At 44.2% G+C, this 26,690-nt stretch overlaps 1 protein-coding gene across 9 annotated transcripts in view; it reads left to right on the top strand.

Moving 5' to 3' along the window:
* RASAL2 (RAS protein activator like 2) overlaps nucleotides 1–26,690 on the top strand; it is a 618,546-nt gene that overhangs the window by 481,328 nt on the left and 110,528 nt on the right. For all 9 annotated transcript variants that reach the window (XM_069231552.1, XM_069231551.1, XM_069231550.1 and 6 more), the window contains 3 exons: nucleotides 14,740–14,893; nucleotides 17,577–17,675; nucleotides 19,583–20,137. In XM_069231552.1, the coding sequence (XP_069087653.1) occupies nucleotides 14,740–14,893; nucleotides 17,577–17,675; nucleotides 19,583–20,137 (808 nt within the window). The remainder of the gene's footprint in view (nucleotides 1–14,739; nucleotides 14,894–17,576; nucleotides 17,676–19,582; nucleotides 20,138–26,690) is intronic.

The raw sequence follows: 26,690 nt of genomic DNA, 5'->3' as shown, positions 1-26,690 counted from the left end.
TTCCCAATTGATGTAAGGATTATGCTGTGTAAACCATGGTATTCCTAGGATTATTGTATGATTAGAAGAGTAGATCAAATCAAAAGAGACATGTTCCTGATGTTTTCCAAAGTGTAGACATTAGGAAGGAGTAGTACTGATGACAGGACAGGAAGCTAGTAAGGATCCATCAACTGTATGAACCTGTTCTGGAATGTCCTCAGTGAGTTATGGAATTCTTTGTTTCATGGCCCATGTTACATCCAGATAGATTCCACTGCCTCCACAGTCCAATAATGCCAATGCTCTTCTCCATCTGGCAACTGCAATGTAACAGGTAACACAAACAGGGCAGTTGAATCTTCTTTGGAAGAACAAATTGAAGGTATCTCAGAGATTCCCGTCCCCTCCCTTCTCAAAGAGGACGGGAATTGGAGTTTCCCAAGGACTTCACAGGACGGACTGGGCAAGTATGAAGTAAGTGACGAAAGTAAGAATGGAGCACACTAAGAATGATTAGTTACATGTGATAGCTATATCCATGGATCCTTCAATTTTACTAAAGCTTCAATAAATAGGTAAAGTGTAGTCCAAGTAGAATATCACTTGTGTGTAATGGTTACAAGACTACATTGTTCAAACCACAAATGTAATATAAACAGAAAAAATCAATATAACACAGGTATATACATGAAAATAACTACAAAAAAGGAAAACATAAATATGACAATACTATCACAATCCAATTACACATGACACAAATCTGACACAAATCATCTAGTTAAATATAAAACAATTAATTTCCAAAGACTCTAGGTCCAGGCACACAGGTCCAATTAGTCCATATAACAAGTGTGCACTATCCAAAGAGTTGACTTGAAGCAATGAAGGTTCATTTCATCCAATTCAAGAGATTGATTGCAAGCTCCAAACCAGATTCAGCCGACACGTGTTTCGTCCCATAAGGGACTTTATCAAGGCTTGTCCTCCTATGTTTAATATGTACTTCTCAGACTATGTTCGTCCAATGGGGTGCATGGGCATTGTACATCTGTGCTCCTTTAGCTCTCACCAAAACATTCCAAATAAGCTCAATTCAATTGGCATGACCAAAAAGTTCTACAGTTCCCAGAGGTAGCTCACATGATCAGACAGTATGAAGTAAGTGGCCAGCAGCTCCACAATAAAGACATAATCCTTTTCTCCGTCTATTTTTGCACTCACTAACAGTGAGAGGGCCACAATCGGTGTCTATTTGCATTGGTTCTCCTTCTGTCGCTTCTCTCAATTCAGGTCGAGACTCTTCGGAACGATGGATGATGGTACCTGGGTTCCCTGCATGAGAAGGTCCACGATTCTTTCTCTTTTCTAGATGGCGTTCCTGCAGAAGATATTCTATGGAGAGTGCTAAATCCATCAAGCCTCATAAATCTTCCACTCTGGCTGAATGTACTGGTTCGTCCTTTATCTCTTCTTGAAGACCTCTACGAAACAGAGTCACAAGAGTACGTTCTACCCACATCGTCTCTCCTGCCAGTTGTCTAAAACGCGTTATATATTGTAGAACATCTTGGGTACCTTGCTGAATATCACATAAAGCTTCCTCCGCAGATGACTAATCCTGGGCGTTCTAACATTTGTTTAAATGCAGCGACAAAAGCTGAATAGTCAGACAGCACAGGGTCATTGGAGTCTACTAACGGAGTCGCCCAGGCCAAGGTAGGACCAGACAGGGCACTGATTAAATATCCCACTTTCATTTTATCTTGTGCAAATTGAGATGTTCAGAATGCAAAATAGTCTGTCAGAGCATTGAGGAATTCTTGTAGCTTGTTTGGATCTCCTGAAAAACGTGGCGTATTAGCAGAGACAGTGGGAACATCTGTTGTTTGGGAAACCAGGGCTTGTCGTAAAGCTGCATTTTAATTTCGTAGTTGTTGCAGTTCCTGGGCTTGCTGTTGAATGGTTAAGAGTAGAGACTGGTTGGGGTCTGCAGCAGCCGTTGAGGTATTCTCCATACTGCTCAATGAGGTCTGGTTCTTTTGGCACTGCAATCTGTCACGGGCTACTTGTTGTTTATGTCTCTGGTCAACTGGAAATGCGGAGTGGTCTCGATCCTTGTAGGTTCTGCCTTGACCAATGTAAGGGCGGCCCTTTCTGGTAGCCACGGTGCTGCTGACGATGGAACGCCAAAGGCAGTCCATGCCCTCCAGAAGGAGTCCCAGAGTTAAAAAACCCAAAGGGAAAAACCTGTATGGCTGGAACTCCCTTGAAGGAAAAATAAGCAAAAAGGTAAATCTTCCAATAAGAAAACAAATATTTGAAGAAACTGCAACAGGTGAGGGAAAAAAGCAGGAGAAAAAACATCCGGAGCGAAGATCACCACCAAAGGAAGTGTTGCATCGCAATGAGAACAAGAATCACACTCCTTATATGTACCCTAAAACAGGAAATGATAGACAGGAAGAAAAAAGGCACCATGTTGGATTGGGAAAAGACCACAGGAGAATAAAGAGAAAGGTGCCATCTTGGAAAAGGGTCCAGAAGCATGCAGGGGAAAAAGGGTAGCAGCAAGGCATGTTGGGATAAAGAAGAACATGGCTTCTAAATGCAACGGAAAGGAAAAGGAGAAGAAAGAGAACAGAAGAGAAAAAGAACAGGCTGCACCAGGTAAGTGAGTGGTTGGAGGGGTGCCTCCTCTTATTTCGAGGGCGCGCCACGCCCAGAACTCACTGAGGCCCAATGCTCACTTGGAAATACAGGGAAATACAGGACAGAAGGGGCACGGCACGCCCAGCCGCCAAGAACATGAACCGCGGCTCCAGCTGCGCCCCCAAGGCGATCGCTCCACTCGGTTCGCAGTGGTCCACAGCGCAACATTTGGCTGTCTTGGTCAGACAAGGGTTCTAGTGATGTGTGTGAATTCATGGAAAACAAAATCTGAGAAACCACATTGGAGGAAACCAAATCGTGGAAAACCAATGTAAAGGAAAGACATTTTTTTAAAAAGTGAAAACTAAAGCAAACATTTTAAAGGAAAGATTATTTTCAGGAAAAATCCAAAATTACTTTATCTTGGGTGGAGTTTAGGACTACTGTGGGGTTTTTGAGTTCAGGGTTAGGTAATGTTTAGGGTGATAAAGGTGTTTTAGGGGTCAGGAATAATTGACACCCAGGCTTAGAAAGGGGTTTTTAAGGCTCAGAGATGGGTGGACTGTAGGGGCGGTGAGTGGTTTTTAGGGTTCACGATTGAGTGGTGTTTAGGTGTGTGAGATATTTTTAAGTTTCAGTGGATAAGTAGAGTGTAAGGGTGTTGAGGGATTTTAGGGTTCATGGAAGGGTGGAGTTTAGGACTGGTGAGGGTTTTTAAGGTTCAAATATGGGTAGTTGTTGGGGTGGTGAAGACCTTTTAGGGTTCCAGATGGGGTGGAATTTAGGGTGGTGAGAGTTTTAAAGATTCAGGTATGGGAGTGTTTAGATGTAGGAAGGGGATTTTCCGGTTCAGGGATGAGTAGTATAGGGTGATGAGGAGTTCTTATGGTTCATGGATAGCTGGTGTTTAATGCCAGTGAGGGTTTTTATGGTTTAGGGATGGGTAGAGTTTAGGTGTGCTGAGATATTTTAAGGGTATGTGATGGGTGGGATTTAGACATAGAAGGGGGTTTTTAGGGTTCAGGAGCGGGTGGAATTAGGGGTTGTGAGTGATTTTACGGTTCAGGGATGGTGGATCTTTGGGGTAGAAAGGGCTTCTTGGCTTCAGGCATGACTATACTTTAGGTGTGGTGAAGGGTTTAGGGGACAGGGAATTGGTGGTGTTCAAGGATTGAGAAGTCAACGATAGGTGGTGTTTATGGGTGGTGATGGGTCTGTGAATTAAAATTGTCCAAAGTAATTGTTTGACAGTGTAAAAGATAAAAATATGAAATAATGTCCCCTGAAGTAAAGTACTGAAATAAATATCTCCAACAAAACTGTTTCTGAAAGTAAGAAAGACCTAGAATCATTGCATTTACACTTAAAAAAATAAGCATTCAAAAGCCAATTTTGACCAAAAAGACATTCTGTGAATTGTTTTTTTACAAAAAGGTAAATGCCATTAATTCTGAAAATTCCCATTCAACTGCTTAGATGAAATGTTTTCCCAGTTATGGTAGTCCATTAAATCGTTTTTCTATAAAATCACATACAACCAGGTTCTTGTCCTGGGATGTTTAATAGCCTACTGCATGTAGGTACGTTTTAGGCTTGGTTTACTTAATTTGAATCTAGTAGATTAAATCACTATGACAATGGTTTGAAAAAGCAAAAACAAAATCTAGAAACAGGTCATTTGTCATATCCACTAAGGGAACATAACTCACAAAACACCGCTGGCCGCTATTAACCTGGAACAGGAGTACAAGACTTGGAGGTAAATTGTTTGTATATTGTCCTTATCAGAGGAGAGAACACACTAAAAAGAAGTTGATGAAAGGACTCTCACACACTATTTCCATACCTGCCATACCTTTCCTGTTAGAAGAGGAAAGTGGGGATTTAAAAAAATTATTGTGCAAACGTATTTCCCCCATTGACTTCAATTGAAGCAAACATCTAAAATAAAGCCATTTTTGGCTTTAAAAATTGGGAGTCTCCTGCCTGAATCGAATCTTTTGGCATGTATGTCTTTCTTTGTAGTGGCATGCTACGTCGCCGAGTCCTCACTTGCATAAAGTCTGTACCCAGGCGGCTCAACCTTATATTGTTAGCCAACATTGGATGTTGCCGTTGGCAGTTGACTGGAATTTGGATTAGAGTTACTGGATTTGGAGGTGCCTTAAAGGATGTTCCAATTCCTGTTTCCACCTCTTTTTAACCTCTTCTTCCATTTTTCATTCACCAGTTTCTAAATTGAGTGCCTCGTTTAACCATAACCTCCTTTTAAAAGCTAATCTACTCATTCATTCAGCAGCTATATTTTCTTCCTTCCTCTGCTGCAGACTACTTTTTTAAAACAATTGCATTTTACTGACCTGGTTCTTTAGGTTGGCATCTAGACAGGTCCTTATCATAATTTTTTAGGAGCTGAGCAAATTCAAGGCTCTGGAGGGGGAGATGTAAGTAAGCTCAGGGAGGGGTACGATCATGAGCTCACCAACCGAGGATAGATAATGATGTTCAAGAAGTCTGGCTAATTGAGTCTGTATGGGGAGCAAATCAATAATTTTATCTGATTTAAGGTTTGATTATGATCCATGTTTTATCCTCCAAAAATGTATTTGTTAATAAATGTGGACTGAGATGTTTTTTTCTCAAACCACAAACTGATCTCTGGCCTCAGACTGCTATATGCCTTTGGACATCTCAATCACTCATTGGGCACTCTCCTTATTAACCTGTTCTCACGTTTTCAGTCACTGATTTCTCAATTTAGTGTCTCATCTAATCATATCCTCCATTTATAGGCTATTCTTCTCAGAATCGCCACCCATTTGTCCACTACATTTCTGTGCCTAGTTTTCAGAGGCCTCCCAGCACTAAAGTGTTTGCTTACTTCACCAGATGCTACCTTACTTATTTATCTGCCTAAATGAGGACATCTGTAAGCAGCCTAACGCACCATAGAAGGACTATACATTTACAGTGGTCTCATAAACTAAAACATGGTTTGATGCTTCTTCTCCCTACAAGCTTTAGCCCATGCAATCCGATATGGATAAAATGACCTCAGTGGGATAATCCTGCTGAGCCACGGACCAACTGGACACCCCCTGTAGCATGGCTGTCCAGTGTTGATCTATGCCAGATTTTTAGGATATCCCCATAATACATTTTCCTACAGTGATTCTAAAGGGGAGTATTATATGTGGAGCTTGGCCTGAAAACCCACCATGGATTTGCTGCCTGCTGACTATGTACAATCCTTCTTTGTGCCCCCACTCTTTATTAATCAAATCGTGTGGCCTCCAGATATGGCAAGATGTCCCTACCTGTCTTTACTCCGGATCATTTATGTATTTGGAATCTCCCCACCTCTCTTAAGATGGCAGACTGAAACCACCCTGGGGAGTTTCATTGGTCATCACAATATTAACATCTGACTTTTGTGCTCTGCTTGAATGAGCCCTCTTCCCTCCTTCTATCAGTTCCTTTATATTTTTATACAACACACAGTTGTGTTTTTTGTAACTGACCCCATGTAATGGTTGGCTTACTCTGTGTAGCTGTAATTGATTCTGAAATCGGATTCCTGCTGAATTATATTTTCACCCCCACATTGTCAGGTGTCTAAAGAAGGTGACAGTCCCAAGAGCTTTGAAACTGTTCCTAATGGTGCATTTACTTTTAGCATTTTTCAGTACATCAAGTACAGTGACGTGGCTGGCTTTTTTGTGGCTTTGCATAACGCAGATTGCAGGTTCTTGTGTGACATTCATTCCTATAACGACGAATGTTGACTTCCCCTTCCATTTTGATTAGAAGTCTGTTGTGCAGTGCTCTTGTTTCGCGCTAGTGTTATGTTCCTACAGGGACATTTTCCAAACTCTGTGATGGGTTTTACAGTGATAATTGAGCAAAATGCTTTTGTAAGTCCGAAGAGAGCTTTTAGTTAGGGCAGGAGCAGTGTGAGAGGTCCATAAGCTAGGCAATTAGTTCTTGCTTGGTGCAGAAAGTGGTGCCTCGCGGAGCAGAGGTTTGCTGCAAACCACAAGTGGAAATCACATAAAATAAAAGTTAATTCTAATGGATATTTCAGCTGTTGAAATATTCGCATGTGTCGTGGAAGCTGCCAACTACAGTACTGGGAAAGGATTCAAGGTAATGCACAGACTACTTTGGTCATAGTGATGCAGCATCTTGAACCTCCGATCCTGAAAGACTGTCCTCTTTTCAAGAGACTTTTTAAAAGTGCTCACCCTGCGGCACTAGTATCCAGCACACCCTCCATTACTTCTTGCTTTAGAGTCGGAGCCAATTTGATGGCTTCTCCAGCGACATGGGTCCTGATCAAAGTTCCCATGTAGTTCTCATGAAGAATGAAATGAATGGAATATGAGGGGCTCAAGTTATTGCCAAACCCGTCAAAGCTTTCACCTGAAGAGTTCTACAGGCTCTTTGATGACATTTATGAAGTTGCAGAGAAGGATTATTTCCCCCCATATTTTAGGATGGTGATCCCTTGCTCCCTTCTTTGGGCTCTACTTCGGCCCAGCTTGCTGTCTTTCAGAATACTTTGGCATGCTCCCCTCTCTGGAGATAGTATGTATAGTATCCTACGCAGCACCCTTGGAGGATTCCTCCTCTGTTGCCTTAGTGGTGGGAGCCGAGGCAGGTGTTCAGACATTTTGTGCTATGTGAACTCAAAGGTCAGAACTTGTTTTTCAGGACAGCAGAATCAGTATTCAGGACTTACCTTTAGCCTAACTTAACCTATTGAAGGTGTTCATCGAAGTGGCTCCAACTGAGTGTTTGGCTCTTGAAGGCCTTCTTTCCGTCTCTGGTTGTCAGCACATTGTATAAACTTAAATCAGTGTGTCCAAATTTCTTTGATATCCCCAGCTCATTTTAATGATTCTGGGTTTGATTCAGGCTAAGTAATTTCCACCTACAACACATGCCAACCATTCCCTACCGGGGTCAAGCTCTATCAGTCAGTGGTGGGCTCATGTCTTAGTGAATTTCCCAGACCGCTTGCCTTATCCAGGGATGAGGTCTTCAGAGTGGAGCGTTAAACTCCATTGGGTTCGGTTATGGGGAGATTATTGGGTTGTGACCCTAGTCTCCCGAGAGCTGTATGGGGTTCCACAGTGTTGGAATGTGGAGGAGAACATGCTTGCAGTTTAGGACTTCAGCATCCTTGACCCAATGTGACTGGCTGGAAATGCCTCCCTCCCAGCTCTGAAAGCTCCCTTAGAAGACTTGTCTGTCAGTGGCCTATGGAAACCTGTCACACGATTAGAGCTCTTGATTGTTTAAATCACCTTGATCTCATTCACCCTTTGGGTGCAGGGTTGTGTGCTCCAGATCATCACACGCTCACTACCCTGGACTTACATCAGAGCAGGTCGAGGTGGAGCTGCGAACAGAGCCTTGCTGTATGGATGTGGGCGATGTGCCATGACGTGTTCCAACTTGCGGCACACTTACGAGGAACAGAAAATGTTCAGCTGCATGCTTTGAGCAGATTGGCAGTGGCTTCTCTAATGTCAACGCGGTTTTTCAGTACTTATGCAGCAAGGGTCTTTGTTCAAGCTCCCACAGTTTTGGAGCTTGTGTTATTATTTTTTTAAGTATTACTTTTTGGATTCTGATGCTTAAGGGAGACTGGTTTGACAGTTTTCCTTGTGACTGATTCCTCCATTTCTTCTGCTGTGGTACCCACTAGGACAGTTGTCCTCGGAGGTTTACTTCTGGGTATTTCAAGAGACGAGGAATTTGTGGGAATATGCATTCATTAGAAGAACAAGTTAGTCACCTTTAGTAACCGAATTTATTATTATTATTTTACAAATACTCTTTCTGTTCATAATCACTCTGCTTTCTCCCGTCTCGAATGAAGCTATTGAGGATTTTTGTTATTGGTATTTCTTAAGATGTAATATGTCAAGCCCCATCTTTTCTTAACTAAATGTTGTGCAAGTAAAGGATAGGTACAGCTGACGTTGTAGACTACTGTTTTGTAGAGCTGTTGCGTCAGACTCATGGGTGGCTTGACAGCCAGAGACGCTTGGTTAACAGTTAATGCATCCTTAATGTACCCCTGCTACCTAATACTTGTGGGCATTTAAAAATATGTCAAATGTGCAGGAAGATAAAAAAGACCATCAGAAAAACCTTTAGTAGGAGAAATGAATTTCCTCCTTTGAGTCATCCCCAGAACCTGTGTTTATGCGAATCGAGGGCATTGAGGACATCTAGGTTCCCTGTCACAGTTTGACACAGTGTGGGCTTCCATTTAAGGCCTGAGGTGGATAACCAAGGATGCTTGTTTTCACAGGGGCTAGTCGGTGTTCCTATTCATTCTCACACAGACACCCTTTTCTCTTATACCTCTGTCATTTTAGATACGTTTTCATGAACTGTTTTTCTGTTTTAATTTGGCCGGGCCATTGTGTTTTCTGTATACCTTTTCTTCTGTTGAAATCTAGGCTTATTGAATTGTGAGTAAGCTCTGATGACTGAACAGTGGACAGTGGGACTTGGCCAGAAAAGTCCCAGAATTATGAGAAAGCTTAGTGGGGCGGGCAAGCGACAGGCTGGGTGCAGCAACCCAATTATGCAGACCTAGCATTGAAGCAAAGGCTAGAAACTGAAAGGGAATAAAATGGCACTAATGACAGAGGAGTTAGACACTCGGGTAGCGTAAAGGCAGTTTAAGGTGAGGGTACGGATGAAGAATTGGTGAGAAATGGGAAATATAAGATTATGAAAGAGAATAAAATTTCACTGATAGTGGTAGATACCAGAATTCTATAGTAAAAACAGGACGAACCCAGAGGTGTTGAGGTACTGGGTGTTATCATTTTAAGCTGGCTGTAAATTTAGACAGTGATTTTAATTGGTGCACCCCGATTGAGCAGTCTTGTGCAAACAAAATCCATGATTTCTGCCATTTGCCAGCTATTCCTACCACATTCCTGTCTTATTCTTGAAATGTGTTCTCCATCAGCCACCTCCTCCGCTGAGATCCACCTCAGAAGCCGCCCTAATCTCCATGTTTAAAGTGATCCTCGTTCCCTGGGATTATCGCTTGCAGATGCTTAACCGTGCTCAATTTTAATAGGTTCTCTGATAAAACTGAAAAGTCTGTAATCCTTCAGTGCCAGAGCCTCAACAGCAGTGGTGGTGAGCCTGAGATAGGCAGTGTGTTAAAACCGAGGCTATTAACAGAAGGAGTGGTATCTTGGTACAACGAGCAATGTTCATTTATTTGATGGCTCCTTATTTAAATGCCGATCTAATGACGTTTGTAAAGTGAATGCAAAGTGGGGTTAATTTGGCCAGTGCAGAGGCTGAGGGCTGTTCAAGGTAAACACTGATGTGATTTGTTGTTATGTGTAATTGTATAGTGCACTATCACCCAACGGGTGTCCTGGTGTCAAGTGGGTGTTTGTGCTTAGCCTTGCCTAGGGTAGGTTGGTAAACTGAGAAAATAGGCCTTTAGCCTCTTGCAGAATTCTAGAAGAGAGAGGGAGGCTCCAATGTGGAGTGGGAAGTCATTCCATGCTTTTGGAGCGATGTAAGAGAACCACCATCCTCTTGATCTGGTTTTGTGTATGCGTGGGATGTGTACTAGTAAGAATTCTGCGCAGCAGAGATGTCTGGGTAGTTGTTTTGCATACCACTGTCCATTTCTAGAATTGTTCCCAGTGTTGCAGTTGCTGATATGCTGCTGTTTTCCAGTAAGCAAATCCTCTTAGGGTAACATTTGTTCCAATCCACTCAGTTTTACCTGTGCCTCACTGGAGGTCTATCTAACTCTTCATATGCTGCTCAGTTTTACTGCACCTCTTTGTTGATACTGTTAGCAAGCCTTTAGATTACTAATCCCTCTCGCCAAGCGTCTACAATGCTTCCTCAATTTCTTTCCACAGCAGGTCCTTCTCTGCACTTGAAAATAGCAAAAACGAAGGATGAACAGACCTTCAAGTGACCATCTGCTAGGCCTTCGGGTACTTGAATGTCTGTCCATCCAGATGGTCACCTTCACGTGACTGTGTATCAAGTCATAGCATATAAACTATAAACTAATTCAGAAACATGTTCACATCTTCCAGCGTTGATTAAACCCCATAAGATGTTTCAGTCCGGAACGGTGTTGTTTGGGAGGGTTTCTGCTACCGTAAATTGGAGTGGATTGAATTGCACTGGATTTTTATTTGGCGTCAACTTTACCAAGTGTGGCGGTATTGCAAGCAACTGATACTAAACAATAGCTTCTCATTTTAGTTATTACAAAGATGTTCTGAGTCAGTGTTGTAGAACAGATTTTTAATATGTATGTAGTGATAGCACATCCTATTGCCAAGGTAAATGGTTTGCAGTGCCTAAGTTGGATGCTGGCAGAATGAAGAGGTAGCAGAGATGGAATCATTTTTTAAATCATAATTTTGAATATGTGCTTCATTGAAGGTTTGCTGCCAGCGATATGCTTGTATCTTTATGTGCAAAGCCCTACTCAAAATCAAATGGAACTTGAGGGGAACAGTGTAAAACTGGCCATCTTGTTCAAATGAGCTGTTTGTCAGTGTAAGACAGCTGTCACAAGTTTGCTGTGATATCAATTGTACATGGTGTCATTTTCGGTAATATTGTCTAATAGAGTTATGCTTAAATTTACTCCAAGCAGATAATTAAATTACAAAAATCGGTTTGCAAAATAATCTATGGCGTTAATGGCTTCAAAAACAATGTGTCTATCTGTTCCCCAAAATGTGATCTTCGTTGTTATTTATGAACACTTAATAGCATTGTGTATGTGCAGGATTACAGGGCACTTAAGAAGAAAAATATATTTTTGTTTTTCTTTAAAATTGGCCTGTTTAGTGGCTCATTTTTTTTCTAATTTTGCAGTAGCTAATTTAAAAATGTAAGAAACTGTGCAAATGGGCAAACTCTGCTGTGCATTTGACCCAGCCAAACTGATTTTCCAATCCCAGGGGATCATGGTTTGGAAATGAGCATACAGTTAATTGTCCCCTCTACACCGCAGTGACCCTCGAACACAGGTCTTTGCATATTTTGCTAACTTTGATTAATAATTTGGTCAGATTTCCCTACTTCTAACATCTGATATCTTCTGGTGTGGACTAACTTTCTCTCTGTCTAGTGTGCTGAAATACTTCATGTTTTCTGTATTTGTCTTCATAGAAACACATTCTCTGCACTGTTTGTCAATGTCCCTTCTTGTGGCAAAATCATTGCCATCAAGGCTCACATGGCTTATGCATCTCGTGTCTCCTTGATAGTCATAATGTCAAAGAATGTCCTTTTGGGGGACAAATGGCTGCTTTAGACATTAAAAGACAAGAGGGAATCTATTTCGAAAGGTTAAACATATTCCAGGAACGCCTCTAAAAATCCTACTGTCATTTCTTTCTCCTGAAAGCCATGGGAGTTGTTGCCCCCGCTTCACCTCTTTGTGGAACTGTTTACTAAGTACACCGATTAAACACGGAGTCTGTACTGCCAAGATTCAAAATTATAACCTTCAGATCACATACACACATCTTCGGTGAGCACATTGTCCCCCCATTACTAGCTGCGGACTCATACCACACACCACACTTTTAGCGTGTCTCAGTGAGATCTATAGCACACTTACATATACCTATACATACCTATGCAAAGGTTTTTTGCACTACCACCACAATGTATGCTTAATTATTGAATGTTTTTCAGCTCGTGTCAGAAACATGGTTCTCCTGCAAACATCCTCTCCCACTGGAAAATACTTACTGTATTTGTATGACCAGGCATCTTTGGTAAAAGTTTTTGTAAACATGATATCTAGTACAGCCAGTTGACGCTTGTCTTCCCTTGACTTGGCACAAACTGTTCTTGTTAACAAAACTATGACAGTTACTGCCCACTGCTAAGGGTTATGCCGGCCAATCTACCACAAGAGTATGCAGCCAACCTGCAAACAGATCAGCGGGCCTTTAGCAGCCAACATAGTCTGGCTTAAGGGCTATAATGCTATTCGAATATTTCGTCCACTGGGGATAGAATGTTCCAAATTAAACTAGGAGAAACTGAAATGCAAATATTGGATTTTTTTAGCAGAAGTCCTACTCCGGTCATTTTTGGCCCTCTGCTGTCTTCAGTGGAGCTCACATTTCCTGGGTTCTATACTTAACAGAAACTGAAATAGATTATAAAGGTTAAACCGTTGGGTATTTAGAGTTTAAAAAAAGCCGTTTGTTCGCACTCCTGGGAGAATGACTGACCTGGTGAGCTGGGCAGGGCGCCCATGCAGCAGATAACCTTGCACGAGGAGCCTGAGCTTGCACTGCAGCCCGGCAGCGCGCGCGGAATTGGGCCGTTGGCATGGTGGGCACCGAGGTGCCCGGTTTGCGTGGCCCTGCCCCTCCCCGGGGCAGCGGGAGGGCCGGGTGCCGCGAGAGGTCACCTCTTCCCTGCTCACGGCCTGCCTCCGCCGTGTCGCCTCGGAGCGGTAATCTCCTCGGCAGTGCATCGCCATGGCAACAGGCCCGGCGAGGAGCAGCCGGCCGCGCTGGGCCCTGCCCGTGGCACCTGAGGGGCGGGATGCTGCGAGCGAGGCAAGCAGCGCCGCAGCTCACTCCGCCTGTTTCCGACGGACGCACCCCGAGTCCTCCTGAAGCGGTGGCGAAGAGCCGGCGGCCCCTGAATGGATCCGCACGCCTCCGCGGCCCGCTCCCGGACGAGGCGGAGCAGAGAGCGGGCATGAGGCAGCGCTATGATTTGGGGGTGCTCGGCCAGGTGGATCTATAACTGCTTCATGTAGGTCTGCTCCACTGACTCGAAAGGTGACTTGTGTGTTTGAAACCAGAGCGAAATGTTCATCTTCCATGGTTTCGATTGCAGACATTTGTTTAGTAATGTTTTCGTTTGATTGTAGCGGTAGTTTCTGCTGCGGGCATTTGGGCCACGGAAGCAGCTGTGCGTCCTGCTCCCAGGTGACAGTGCTGTTCTGGAATGGAAGTCGGAGGGTGGTAGAGGCTTCTGTTTTGCATGTCCATGCGTTCCCTAACTGCCCTAGGCTTGTGTGAAGATGTTCGAGCTGTGTGGGCTCAGTCACAGACAGCATCTTCTATTGACCAATGCTGGATGGACCCCGAATCTTTATCTTTAGCCAATTCAGTGAATCACCCAGAAGAGACCGAATTTATTGACTGTGTACTGTATATTTATAGTATCACATGTATCAATCCATCCAACCCTCCTCCTGTCTGCCCAGCCCTCTTCATAATTGCCCCACATCACTGTGGACACCCAGCTCTCTTCCTAGCATCCAGCCCCCTCCTCGTTGCTTATCCCTACTGCTAGCTACCCTACTCCTATCCATCTGCCACCCTTCCATCGACCAAGCCACCCTTTTATCCTTCCATCACTCTATTAATCATTCTTTTCATCACTCTACTACGCCTCACTTTGTACACCATATCCACTGGTCATCACTCAAGTCACCCACCACTCCCCCCTTCCCATCCACTATCCTCGCTCTGCCCTCCCCTTCACCCTTCTATTCCTCACCTTCCGGACTTTTATTTCCTTTCTCTCCTACTCTTCACCCTCACTTTGCCGTCTCTGCGCCACCTTTCTACACCACCCACTAGCCTTTCGTCCACTTTCTGTCTCTCCATTTTATATTCTTCACTGTGTTTTCTTGCAGGCCTTTCCTCTGCAGATACAAGTGGAAGGTGTAATTCTTTGATTAGCCTTACAGTGGCAGGACGCCCAAAACTTTCCATGGTTCCTTTCTCGAGTTGTCATTTTTTCTAGTACTAGCTGCCCTTCCAAGAAATCCTTTTCACTGACCCAACGAGAACAAGCCTATCAGTGTGCAGTGGCAGTGTGGTCGAAGTTATTTGTGAGGAATAATGAATGTTCAGAGGCACTGAACTATTCCCCACTGCACAACCACCCAGTTGTCATCCATAGTCTGTGCTGTAGGGAACCCCAGAATGAGCAGCCTTTCGTGATTGCTCTTTCTAGAGTACAGTTGTCTAAGCAGTGAACTGTGAATGACTGGACCCTAACCTCTGAACCGTCTTTACTATTCTGTGTACTCTGTAGGTCCCGAGGGTTGCCCAAGCTGAAGGAGTCTCGCTCCCACGAGTCTTTGCTGAGCCCCGGCAGTGCAGTGGAAGCCCTGGATCTCGCCACCGAAGAGAAGGTCTTTGTGAAGCCGCTGCATAGCAGCATTCTGGGACAGGATTTCTGCTTTGAGGTAAAGGAACTGAAAACTTCCTATACAGTGTCCGATGCTGGAGGAGGGTTGGAGCATTGCCACTGTACTTTCAACACACTGCTTGCCAGTGCAAAAGAGATTGGGAAGCAATTTACAAGCATCTGTTTCCTAAGTGTGTCCATTTTCGTGTTTGTCATTTGACTGTAACTACCTATGCTCTTGACCACTTTCCCAGAGTCTGAGGATGTGGAAAGTGTTTAAAAGTTGTCAAAATAACGTAAGAGGAGTTAAAATTTTAATGAAACCGGGCCGTTGTGGACAAAGAATAGGAAAAGATATGGAGTGGTCGAGGAGATGAGAGACACTTTAAGGATCAGTCCATAGATGTAAGGGATAGGAAAAACCATGAGGGAATTCAAAGAACATTTGAGAGAAGATAACAGTGGGATGCAAAGAATTAGTAAACGGGTGATGGGTTAGTAGAAAATTAGTGATGTGAGCAGACTAGAGAACATTACAGTAATGCCGACAGCAGACCTCAAAATCTACTGGAGAGAGGCTATATTGAGCCAAGAGATGAGTAGGAGTCCTGAGCATGGGTTGTGTGGGACTGCATTGTCCAAATTTTGAAAAATTTATTGGTCACAACAGTGAGATGGGAGTATGATTCTCTCTAAAGAATTCCAACCTCCTAGTATAATTCTCTATACAGAGTCTTCTACATAAAGCCAGTTTAGACCCCAAAGAACTGTCCGGTTATCATTCACTTAGATATCTATGAATTGGAAAAGTATTCAGCAGTGCTATTGGCATCAAACTCAAAACAGTATGTCAATGCCAATCAGTTGTTACACGACTATCAAGTGAGCTTCTACCCACAATTCAATAGGACAGTCAACATGTTGTGAATGGCACACTCTTCTTGGCAGACAAGGGAAACAACTGCCTCCTCCTACTTGTGAGCAGCCTTTTGCACAGCTCAGTAGCAAATACTGATCAATACTCGGATCCATTAGAAATCCTCCTTTTCAAACACAGTGTTAATATTCATCCACATGTTGACGACCACAGGTACATCTTTTTCAACAACAAAAAATAAATAATTGTCAGAAATATACCTTCTTCATCACCCTTAAATCAAATTAAATCACCTTCCTTGAAACTAAAGGGAGCCACGAAAGAAATCATCTTTGTTAAGAATTGCATCAACAATCCTAGGTCCATGAATAGCTCTCTAGCATGGGCATGGAAGGATTCACACCACACATCAGTACAAAACAGATTCACTTGACCTTGCCATTTGCTTGGCTCTTAACTTTAAAATCGACCTCACCAAGAAATCATAAACTGCCTGGTATCAACTATCACTAATAGTCAAAGTCAAATACTTCAGTGAAGAAGAATTTAGAAACACATTTCAACCCCTTTCCCACTCGCACTTGGACAGTGCTAATTTCTGACTCTGTAATTGATGACTTCCTTGCAGAGCCTCTGTCCTTCATACTGCTGACTGTCCCAACAAAAGCTTGAACAAATTCGAAAATGTTTCTTCCATCTTGATAAATGTACATAGCTGTACCTTCGAGCCATTAAACTGCATGCTTGGTGGAAAAACTGAACTTTGAGGACTTTATCAACTGTAGGAGTTAAGAGGACATTGCCAGACAAGAAGTTAAATGAAAAAAATAAGCTACAGGCAAGCTTTCTTCAGGTAATACACTAACATATGACATATCTGTTAGTGTATTAGGTCCATGCCTCATCTTATATAATGCAGAAAAGTGTTGAAGGCACTTCTCTTGAAAAAATATCTCATCCACCACTGCTAGAGACTTTCCAGTTTTCCCAATACATATGCATTCACCCTCAAATGGGACCTATTTACCTTTTATAAAGTGTACAGTACACAATTTCATATCATACTCATACACATGTAGTCCTGATAATGTCTGTGAGTCTTACAGATGTGCCTAGGCTTTGAGGGGAATTACATATGATCCCCATGTTGCAGACAAAGACCAAGGCTATGAGGCAGTAAAGTCAAAATCTTTCAGTGTACTGAGATGAAGTGAGTTGTTATAAACTGGCAGCTGGGGCTAGGTTTGTGCTGGGCGGCGGGGCTAGGTTTGTGCTGGGCGGCGGGGCTAGGTTTGTGCTGGGCGGCGGGGCTAGGTTTGTGCTGGGCGGCGGGGCTAGGTTTGTGCTGGGCGGCGGGGCTAGGTTTGTTCTGGGCGGCGAGGCTAGGTTTGTGCTGGGCGGCAGGGCTAGGTTTGCGCTGGGCGGGTGGCCTAGGTTTGCGCTGGGAGGCAGGGCTAGGTTTGCGCTGGACGGCGGGGCTAGGTTTGTGCTGGGCAGCCAGGTTAGGTTTGTGCTGGGCGGCGAGGTTAGGTTTGCGCTGGGTCTGTGCTGGGCTGCAGGGCTAAATCTGTATTGGGCTGCAGAGCTGGATCTGTGCTGAGTGTCAGGGCTGGCTCTGTGCTGAGAAGCTGGCTAAGTCTGGACTGGATTGGTGCTGATCAGCGAAATTTTCAATTAGCTTTGGCTAAACTAGCTGTTAGTCATGTTAAGTGGGACATCTGTTTTGACTTTTGAGGGCCTAATATATGGTGCACGTTGTGCCCTTCATATGGCACTTATGTTGTGTTTGGTGCATGATGAACCATGTATAGCACAGGCCAATTAGGTGTCTTCATGTAGCTCACCATTTACTATCATCTTCTAGGTCACTTACACCAGTGGCAGCAAATGCTTCAGCTGCACATCAGCGGCAGAGAGGGACAAGTGGATGGAGAACTTACGAAGAACAGTGCAACCCAACAAGGTGAGCTGGTGTAGTGAGAAAGGCTCCGGAGTAATGTTGAACCTCTGATGTTTCCATCCAAATGAGCACAGCTGCTCACTATGTTTAGGTGGATCTCTATGGTTTGTGATTGGGTTGCTGAGCAAAGTAGTGGTGCAACACTACTTAACCATCTTTAGGGGGAGCCGGGCAACTTCCGTCTGGAGCAGTGTGTCCTAGATACTTTTAGAGGCTGCTCGAAGGAAAACAATGGTTTTGTACCTTAGTATCCTGGCCCAATTGCGGTTGCTGCTGAAAGGAGCATATCAGCATTCTTCACTGGGTAGCTAGCCAGCAACATTTAAAACTTGATTTTATGGCTATGTTGGAGTCCTCCTGTTGATTACAACTTTTTGTTGTATGTGTAAAGAGCCCAAACATCTCTGGAGTGGCTTGTCATGACCCAGGAGCACACTCTAGAAACAAGCATAGCTACTCACCATCTTTAAGGAGGGTGGGATGTGGAAGGGACTAATTAGTTCATGAAGTATTGTGTGCCTTTGTCCACATATTAAGATGGCTGTCCAGAAAAGAATGGTTACTTTATAAAAGTTGAAACTTGAGTGCTTCTCAATAGGAGCTTATGATTGTTGTGCAGTTTGTACTTTTGTCTAATGTGATGTCATATAGTGAGAATACGTGTTCCTGTTACCTCATTTCAAGGTCTGTGCGGAGGTAACAGTAACATTGCTTCTCAAACAAAGCTATGTCTAAGTATGTTAGCGGCTTGTTCGTGGACCTTTTTATGTAACTATTAAATTGTATCACAGTTGTTTATCTTGGTAGTAAGCTTTTAGAGTGTTGAATGTGGGTCTTCCTCATACTGCTTGTAAAACAAAATTAACTTCCTGTTTGCATCATTTAACTTACACAACAGTCCACATTTTAACAGAGCTATCTAGACATCAGTAGCAATACTGCTGAATTGCCAGAACACCCAAAGTGCTGCCACTGAACTACCAGACCACAACACTAGACCTAAGCCACCAGATCACCAAACATCCTAATAGGCAAACACCAGCCCACCCACAGCATGACCAGTTAATTACCAACTCATCCCCTGCACCTAACCTGTCAACCACTAGTCTGAACCCGCAGAACTGTCGCTGATTCACCAGACTGTGCTGAGCACTCTCATCGAACCACCAAAAGAGCTCATTGTACTACCCTCAAGCCAGCTAACCACCCACAACTTTGGTACTGATCTTCCAGCTCATCCACAGCTTTAGCACTAAACCACCAGACCATCCACAACTCTTCCTCAGAGCTATATGATAACTCACTTCTTCTGATGCACTAACATGGCACCACTTAGACAAAGGTCATGCCACAGTATTGTCACTGAAACACCACACCTCCTTCACTGAACTACCCTGTTGGTCCTCTGTGTAACCACAGTGGCACCTAATAAGCATCACTGTGCGGCCTGTGATCCACAAGGGTTGCATCATGCAGTCTCGTTTACACTGCATTTTTTAGTCCTCCCACAAAGATTTCAACCCAGTCACATAACCCTTTCAAGAGATAAAAGTAGACCCACAACCCTATTTTAAAGGTGACATTTCGTGAACATAGGCAGATTGTTGAACTGTCAATTTGCCATAAACCCTTATCACTAACATAAGCTGACCCACACAGCCCAGTGGCTGAGGCATCAGATCACCCTCATAAACCATCACTAACATATCACTCACACTTGACTTCTCTGACCCCTGCAGTAGCACCCAATTGAACAGCTATTCCAATTGTTAGCTTCATAATCTCTCCATTTATGTAGCTGCAAGCCTTTGTTGTAGTGCCTCAGAACTGGTTCCTGGTGAGATAGTTGCCTTGGTGCCTTCATACCATAATTGCTTACTGAACTTTCTCCCTTTCGCCGTGCCACGCAGGACAACTGCCGGCGAGCAGAAAATGTGCTGCGCCTCTGGATCATCGAGGCCAAGGACCTGGCGCCCAAGAAGAAATACTTCTGTGAGTTATGCCTGGATGATACGCTGTTTGCACGAACCACCAGCAAAACAAAGGCAGACAATATCTTTTGGGGTGAACACTTTGAGTTCTCAAGCCTTCCAGCCTTGCACAGCATCACTGTCCACATCTACAAAGATGTGGACAAGAAGAAGAAAAAGGACAAGAACAATTATGTGGGGCTGGTCAATATTCCCATGGCCAGTGTGACGGGCCGCCAGTTTGTGGAGAAGTGGTACCCAGTTAGTACCCCAACCCCTAATAAAGGGAAGTCAGGTGGCCCCTCTATACGCATCAAATCGCGTTACCAGACTATCACCATCCTACCCATGGAACAATACAAAGAGTTTGCAGAGTTTGTGACTGGGAACTATGGCATGTTATGTTCTGTGCTGGAGCCAGTAATCAGTGTGAGGAACAAGGAGGAGATGGCTTGTGCTCTGGTGCATATCTTGCAGAGCACTGGCAGGGCGAAGGTAAGATGTTTAATTTTTCTTTAATTTCTAAGAACTCTCACACAAGTTATCCAAATTACACTCATAGAATCCTCAGCATGCATAGGTATGTTCATTCTGTCTCAAGGTTGATGGGTTCAGACCTTTATTTCTTCTTTGAGCATGAAAGTCATCTTATTTCAAGTTAGGGCAGGCTTCTTACCAGTAGAGTGGCATTGTCACTGCAGCACTTTCGAATGCAAGTCCCCATCAAGATTCAATATCTGGTTGATCCAGTCCATGCTTGTTCACATACTGTATTAAATAATCTTTTTTGCAAAGCAGGGTCACTAGAGTTGGTTTACTACATTGTGGTGTTATAGCAGTCTATTCTTCACTGAATGTCTATAAAAATGTGAATTTCATCTTACTCTGAATTCCTTTAGACCCCATCCCCAGTTGTTTCACAATCATCAACGTCTGTGACTGCCCTTGCTTCATTTATACCATAATAAACTGCAGTTCTCCATCTTGGTATTTTCTCTTAATATTCGTGAAAGGTTGATAATCTAAATATGCAGCATACCAAAACTATTTTTGTCACAAATTTCCTGCTTTTTAAATTAAATGAAATAACTACAAAAGTTGCCAAGTTGGGCAGAAGTTATCTTTTTTTTTTGTTTAGAAGAAATTACAAGCCCAACTGTATATTTGCCCTAAGGCAGCATTATAAAGTAATATTTTTAACACAGTAAAGAGGGAAATGTCCTAATGCAAGCTTCCTCACAACTTCAAGATCTTTGGAAAACTGCACTGTCCAGCAGGGAGTCAGGCAGTTCATTTTTTTGCTTTCAGGGAAGATAAAGGAAAAGTAAAAGGTGGTTCAAAACGATGGCTCTGTAATGTAGGCAGGACTTTGATATTCTTATGACTCCTGAGGGGACTACCAATGATGAAGATGTACAAGTAAGTACTTTTTACTCCAGTATTGGAACTTTCATAGATTCACATGCTTGAATCATTCCCCGTCGTCGAGATGGGAGTCCCGGTACAATTTTCACAAGTAATGTTAAAACATATTGAAGAGAAAAAAGGCCCTAGGCCTCTTCAATTTCATAGTCTATCAGAGTCATTTTGTGAAAAGGACCAAACCTGATCCTCCACCAATCAGGCGACAGCACCCTTCAGAACCTCCTGAGAGAAGCTCTAGCACCTCAGATTTTCTACCGCACGTTGTGCTAGGGAGTCTCCTCAGAGCTCTGCTCTGTCTTCACACCTTTATTCAGCTCTTTTTCTCTCAGAGAAAGTCATTTATTTGGATTTGTCAGCTATTTTTCAACTATGTCTGACAAGGAAAAGAAGAGTCTCTTTAGAGACTGCAAGACTTGTGGGAAGAAAAGACTTCATTCTGAAGACCCTCATCAAGACTGCATTTACTGCCTGTACCCAGATCGTTCAGTCAAGGTCTGTAAGATTTGTCGTACTTTTTCTTCTAAGACCTTAAAAGATAGAGAAGGCAGATTATTAATATGGCTGCAGAAACTAAAACATAGGAAGGATCCAGTTTCTGGTTCTGAGAGTGAGGAATCATCAACATCTAAGAGATCAGCTAAAAGGGCAAGATCACGCTCTAGATCTCCCTCACAAATCTCAAGAAAAGCCCTCAAAAAGACCGCTTCAGGGTCTTATAAGGGTCGCAGCCCATCTTCTTCCACAACTAAACTCTCAAGTAAAGAGGGGAAAAGACATTCTTCCAGTTCTGAGAGGCACAGGAAATCTTCATCTGTTCCACCATCTGTGCCTTTCAAAAAGCCATCCTCTGTGACTGGAAAAAAGGCTTCGTCAACGGATTCCCCGTCGACGGCACCGTCGGTGGGCGCATTGCCGACGACGACAGCTACTTCAGCATTTCCATCGTCAACGGCTCCGTCGGCGACATCGTCGACGAGAACAAGTACACCACCGTCGACGAGAACTGCAACGACGACATCAGCGTCGACAACCGTCTACACCTCGTCATCGTCGACGGCGCTGATGTCAGTGTCATCCCTACCGTCGTCGACGGTAGACTCGTCGGCGAAGCTTTCTGCTATTAAAATAACTGTGCGTTCAGCGTCGACGGCACCGTCCATGACAAAGTCGATTTACACGTCGTCAACGAGACCGTCGACGAGTGAAAAACACCAAAAAAGAGCAGAAAAGTTAACTCCAACCCACACATCACCTAGTAAGGTATCCTCCCTGGTGCCAGTACATCTTTTGGAGGGAGATGAAGATTCAGATGAAGACGGGCCTTTTGGAACAGCCCACAGTCCTTCTGAATTGAATGTAAAATACCAGGAAGATGATGAGTATGAGGGAGCTTACGATCCCCAGGCTTACTCGGAGCATCAGCAGTATCAGCAGGGAGCGTATATTCCTTCCGACCTGCTTACTGGCCTTAGAGCGATGTTAGTGGATTACAACAGAAGGTTTCCTCCACAAGGAGAACAGCCTCCTCCATCGCCTATTTCTGGTGTTTCTACTCCACATCAAAGACCAATGTCTTTGCGTCTCACAGATGTGGCCCTCCGGACATGACAATTCCCCAAGACACTGACATCTCAGAAGGAGATCAGGAAGAAGGAGAGCTCATAGACACTCACTCAGAGTGGGACGAGTACATTATTCCTGCTCCATCTTCTCCTTCTCATTCGAAGATGGAATCCCCACCTGAAGACATTGGAGGTTTTCACAATCTCCTAGAGAGGGCAGCCAAGCGTTTTGCTTTACCGCTACCTACGAAGCAAACAGATTGTTTCCTATATGATTTTAAAGAGCCCTTTCAGAAGTCTGTGCGCTCTATCCCGATGGTGAACTACCTGTGGGAAGAGGGCCTTAAAGTCATGAATAATCCGGCAACAGTCACAGCAGTTTTGCCATGTCTGGATAAGAAATACAAAGCTCCTGATGATGCACCAACATGCTTGACAGGACATCCTCCTCCAGATTCAGTAGTAGCTCAGGCGACTCAAAGAAGATCAAAAAATCCTTCTGCTCTGATTTCCGCACCCCCAGACAAGGAGGGTAGGCGGCTAGATAACATAGGGAAAAGATTTTCGTCTATGGCCAGCCTAGTGCTTAGAGCTGCCAACTCCTTGGCTATTTTGTCTCGATACGACAGACAACTTTGGGCGGATATTGCACCTTTTATTAATCAATTGCCAGAAGACGTAAAATCGGAGGCAAATAAGACTGTACAAGAAGGTCAACGCACGTCTGCAGAGCTTATAGACTGTGCAATGGATATAGCGACCACTGCTTTCAGGTGCTGCTGTATTAAGAAGACAGGGCTGGCTTAAAGCCACCTCATTTCGCCCAGAAGTCTAAAATAAAATCCTAGACTTACCCTTTGATGGCCAAGCGCTATTTGGGAAACATGTGGACGAAGCCCTACAGTCAATCAAAACGGACACGGACACGGCAAGGTCATTAGGGACCCTGCAATATCGAAGATCGTCCTTTCGTCCTAGGGGGCGTGGCCAACCTTCTTACAGAGGGGGATATCAACAACAGAGATATTCTTCCTATCCATCATCTTAACAACAATATCGTCCATACTACTCCCAAAAGCAACCGACTCAACCAGCCTATAATAGACCGTCAGGCCGTGGACGTTCAACCCGCCCGGCCAAAGATTCAGCTCGTAGAACCTGATGTTTTCGAGGCGCCGGCTACGCTCAGTCCTCCTCCTGTCACCCTGGGCGGGAGAATTTCCTTATTCCTCAGTCAATGGCAAACCAGTACGTCAGACAAATGGGTCCTACAATTAGTGGAACAGGGCCATACTTTAGAATTTATCCAGATACCTCCCTCCAACCCTCCCCGCAGGACTCCTTCAAGATATCCTCAGCAACTCAAAGAAGAAGTCGACAAGCTGCTTCTCAAGGGAGCTATAGAGAAGGTGCCTCGGGCTCAACGAGGAACAGGATTTTATTCCAGGTTCTTCATCATTCGAAAAAAGTGGAAGGATTGGAGGCCGATCCTCGATTTAAGACAACTAAATGTATACCTAAAAAAGCAATCGTTTAGAATGATCAGCCTGCAAGACGTCCTTCTGCGTCTCAATCAAAGAGATTTTATGTCATTACTAGACCTCAAAGACGCATACTTCCGCATACCCATCCACCCTGCACACAGAAAGTATTTGAGATTCACCGTAGCCGGGAGCCATTATCAATATCGCGTCCCCTTCGGACTCAAATCAGCCCCAAGAATATTTACCAAATGCCTAGCACCAGTCGCAGCCTTTCTCAGGAGAAGAAAGCACCAGGTTTTTCCATACTTAGACGACTGGTTAATAAAGGCAAACACTTACACAGGAGCACACAAGTCAACAAGAAAGTGCATTTCCTTACTGACCAATCTCGGATTCACAATCAACTGGGAGAAGTCCAACCCTCTACCAGTACGCAGTATTACTTTTCTGGGAGCAAAACTGAACACGGAATCCGGCATGGCATGTCCCATGTTAGAGAGACAACAAAGATTACTAACCCTAGGGAGTTCCATACACAGAAGACGAAAAGTTACAGTCCGTCTCTTCAAATCACTATTGGGCATGATGTCTTCATGCATACCTCTGATCCCTCTGTGTCGGCTAAAGATGTGCCCCTTGCAGGAGCAACTAAACGGTCAATGGCTCCAAGTATCAGGCACTTTCGAAGACCAGATAAAAATAACTCCGATAATGATCAAAGCTCTCAAATGGTGGTCTCAAAGCATCATCTGTCAATCGGTCTCTCGTTTCTTCAACAGTCAGCCCCGTGGACCATAACAACAGATGCCTCACTGGAAGGCTGGGGCGCAGTATTACAGGACCTGAAAATAAGTGGCAAATGGCCAATCCATCTGGCATCAATGCATATCAATTGGCTAGAACTCAGGGCAGTGCACCTCGCCTTACAAGCATTTCTCCCAAGAATTTCTGGATCGCGAGTGGTGATAAGAACGGACAACACCACTACGATGCACTATTTCAACAAACAAGGAGGTACGAGATCTCTCACCCTCTCCAGGGAAGCCCAAGCGATCTGGAACTGGGCCTCGCAGCAAGGCATCACATTATCGGCGGTACACTTGCCGGGAATAAACAAAAAGGCAGCAGATGCACTCGGCAGGCAGAAATCGGACTGCCACGAGTGGGAGCTAGACCAGACAGTACTGACCCAGATTTTTTCCCAGTGGGGAACACCAACAGTGGATCTGTTTGCGAAGGAGGACAACGCCAAATGCCAGTTCTTCGCAAGTTGGCATCACCAAAAGGGATCTTGGGGGAATGCGTTTTCGATAGTCTGGTCAGACATCTTTGCCTACGCCTTTCCTCCCATTCCGTTGATCCCAAGGGTCCTCACGAAGATGAAAACAGAACCGTGCACTCTCATACTGATAGCCCTGTACTGGCCGCGCCAACATTGGTTCACGGAGCTCCTCATTCTGTCAGTCAAACCTCATATTCCACTGGAGCCGTTACCTCGTTTACTAACAATGAACAACAGCCAAGTTCGGCACCCCGATCCGCAGTCAATGCGGTTATCAGCATGGCTCCTCACCACAGAGAGTTTGCGCATTTGAACATCCCGCAGGACTGCAGGGATATTTTGTCAAAGGCCAGAGCAGATAGCACTAACAAGACGTATCAGTGTAAATGGAAAAGATTCTGTGCCTGGTGTCATCCGCGTCAAATCGACCCTCTACCCTCACCACCAGAAGAAATATTGCCGTATCTCTTACAGTTAGCTCAATCTGGCCTAGCACACTCGTCCATTAAAGTTCATGTAGCAGCCATAGCTGCATACAGACGTTCAGATGACACACCCTCGCTCTTCTCTTCTCGGCTGATTAAGAGATTTATAAAAGGGCTTTTCAGGGTTTACCCTCCTTTCAGACCGCCACCTCCTTCGTGGAATTTGAATATTGTTTTGGCACAACTGATGAAGCATCCATTTGAACCGATCCACCGTGCTTCCCTCAAATACTTGTCGTGGAAGGTTGCCTTATTGATAGCTCTTACATCAGCTAGGTGGGTCAGTGAGGTGCAAGCGCTGTCCATCCAAGAGCCATTCCTGCAGCTTAAACAAGATAGACTACTAATGCGCACTAACCCACATTTTATTCCAAAGGTTCCGTCAGACTTTCACATGAACGAACCTTTGGTCTTTAAGTCTTTTTTCCTTCATCCATCTTCTCCGGCAGAGAGGGCATTACACTCTTTAGACGCAAAAAGATGCGTTCAATTCTATTTGGACAGGACTAAATCTTTTCGGCGCTCTAACCAGCTATTTGTGGCGTACAGTACTCCTAGGAAGGGGTACCCGCTATCCAAACAGAGTATTTCTAGATGGATCGCCTCTGCTATTCGCTTTTGCCATCAGGCAGCGGGCAAACCTTTGCAGTCATCTGTGCATGCTCACTCAACGAGAAAAGTCTCATCGTCAGCGGCACTGTTTGCCGGAGTGCCACTACAAGACATATGTAGGGCAGCAACATGGAAGAGCTGTCATACCTTCACTAAGAACTACTGCTTGGAGTCCCTCTCACACGGAGAGGTAGCAGT

The sequence above is a fragment of the Pleurodeles waltl genome, chromosome 4_2, assembly GCF_031143425.1.
Source record: "Pleurodeles waltl isolate 20211129_DDA chromosome 4_2, aPleWal1.hap1.20221129, whole genome shotgun sequence".
In the NCBI taxonomy this organism is placed as follows: domain Eukaryota; kingdom Metazoa; phylum Chordata; class Amphibia; order Caudata; family Salamandridae; genus Pleurodeles; species Pleurodeles waltl.
Note: the sequence above shows the minus strand (reverse complement) of the source record. Positions and strands in the feature narration are given on the sequence as shown.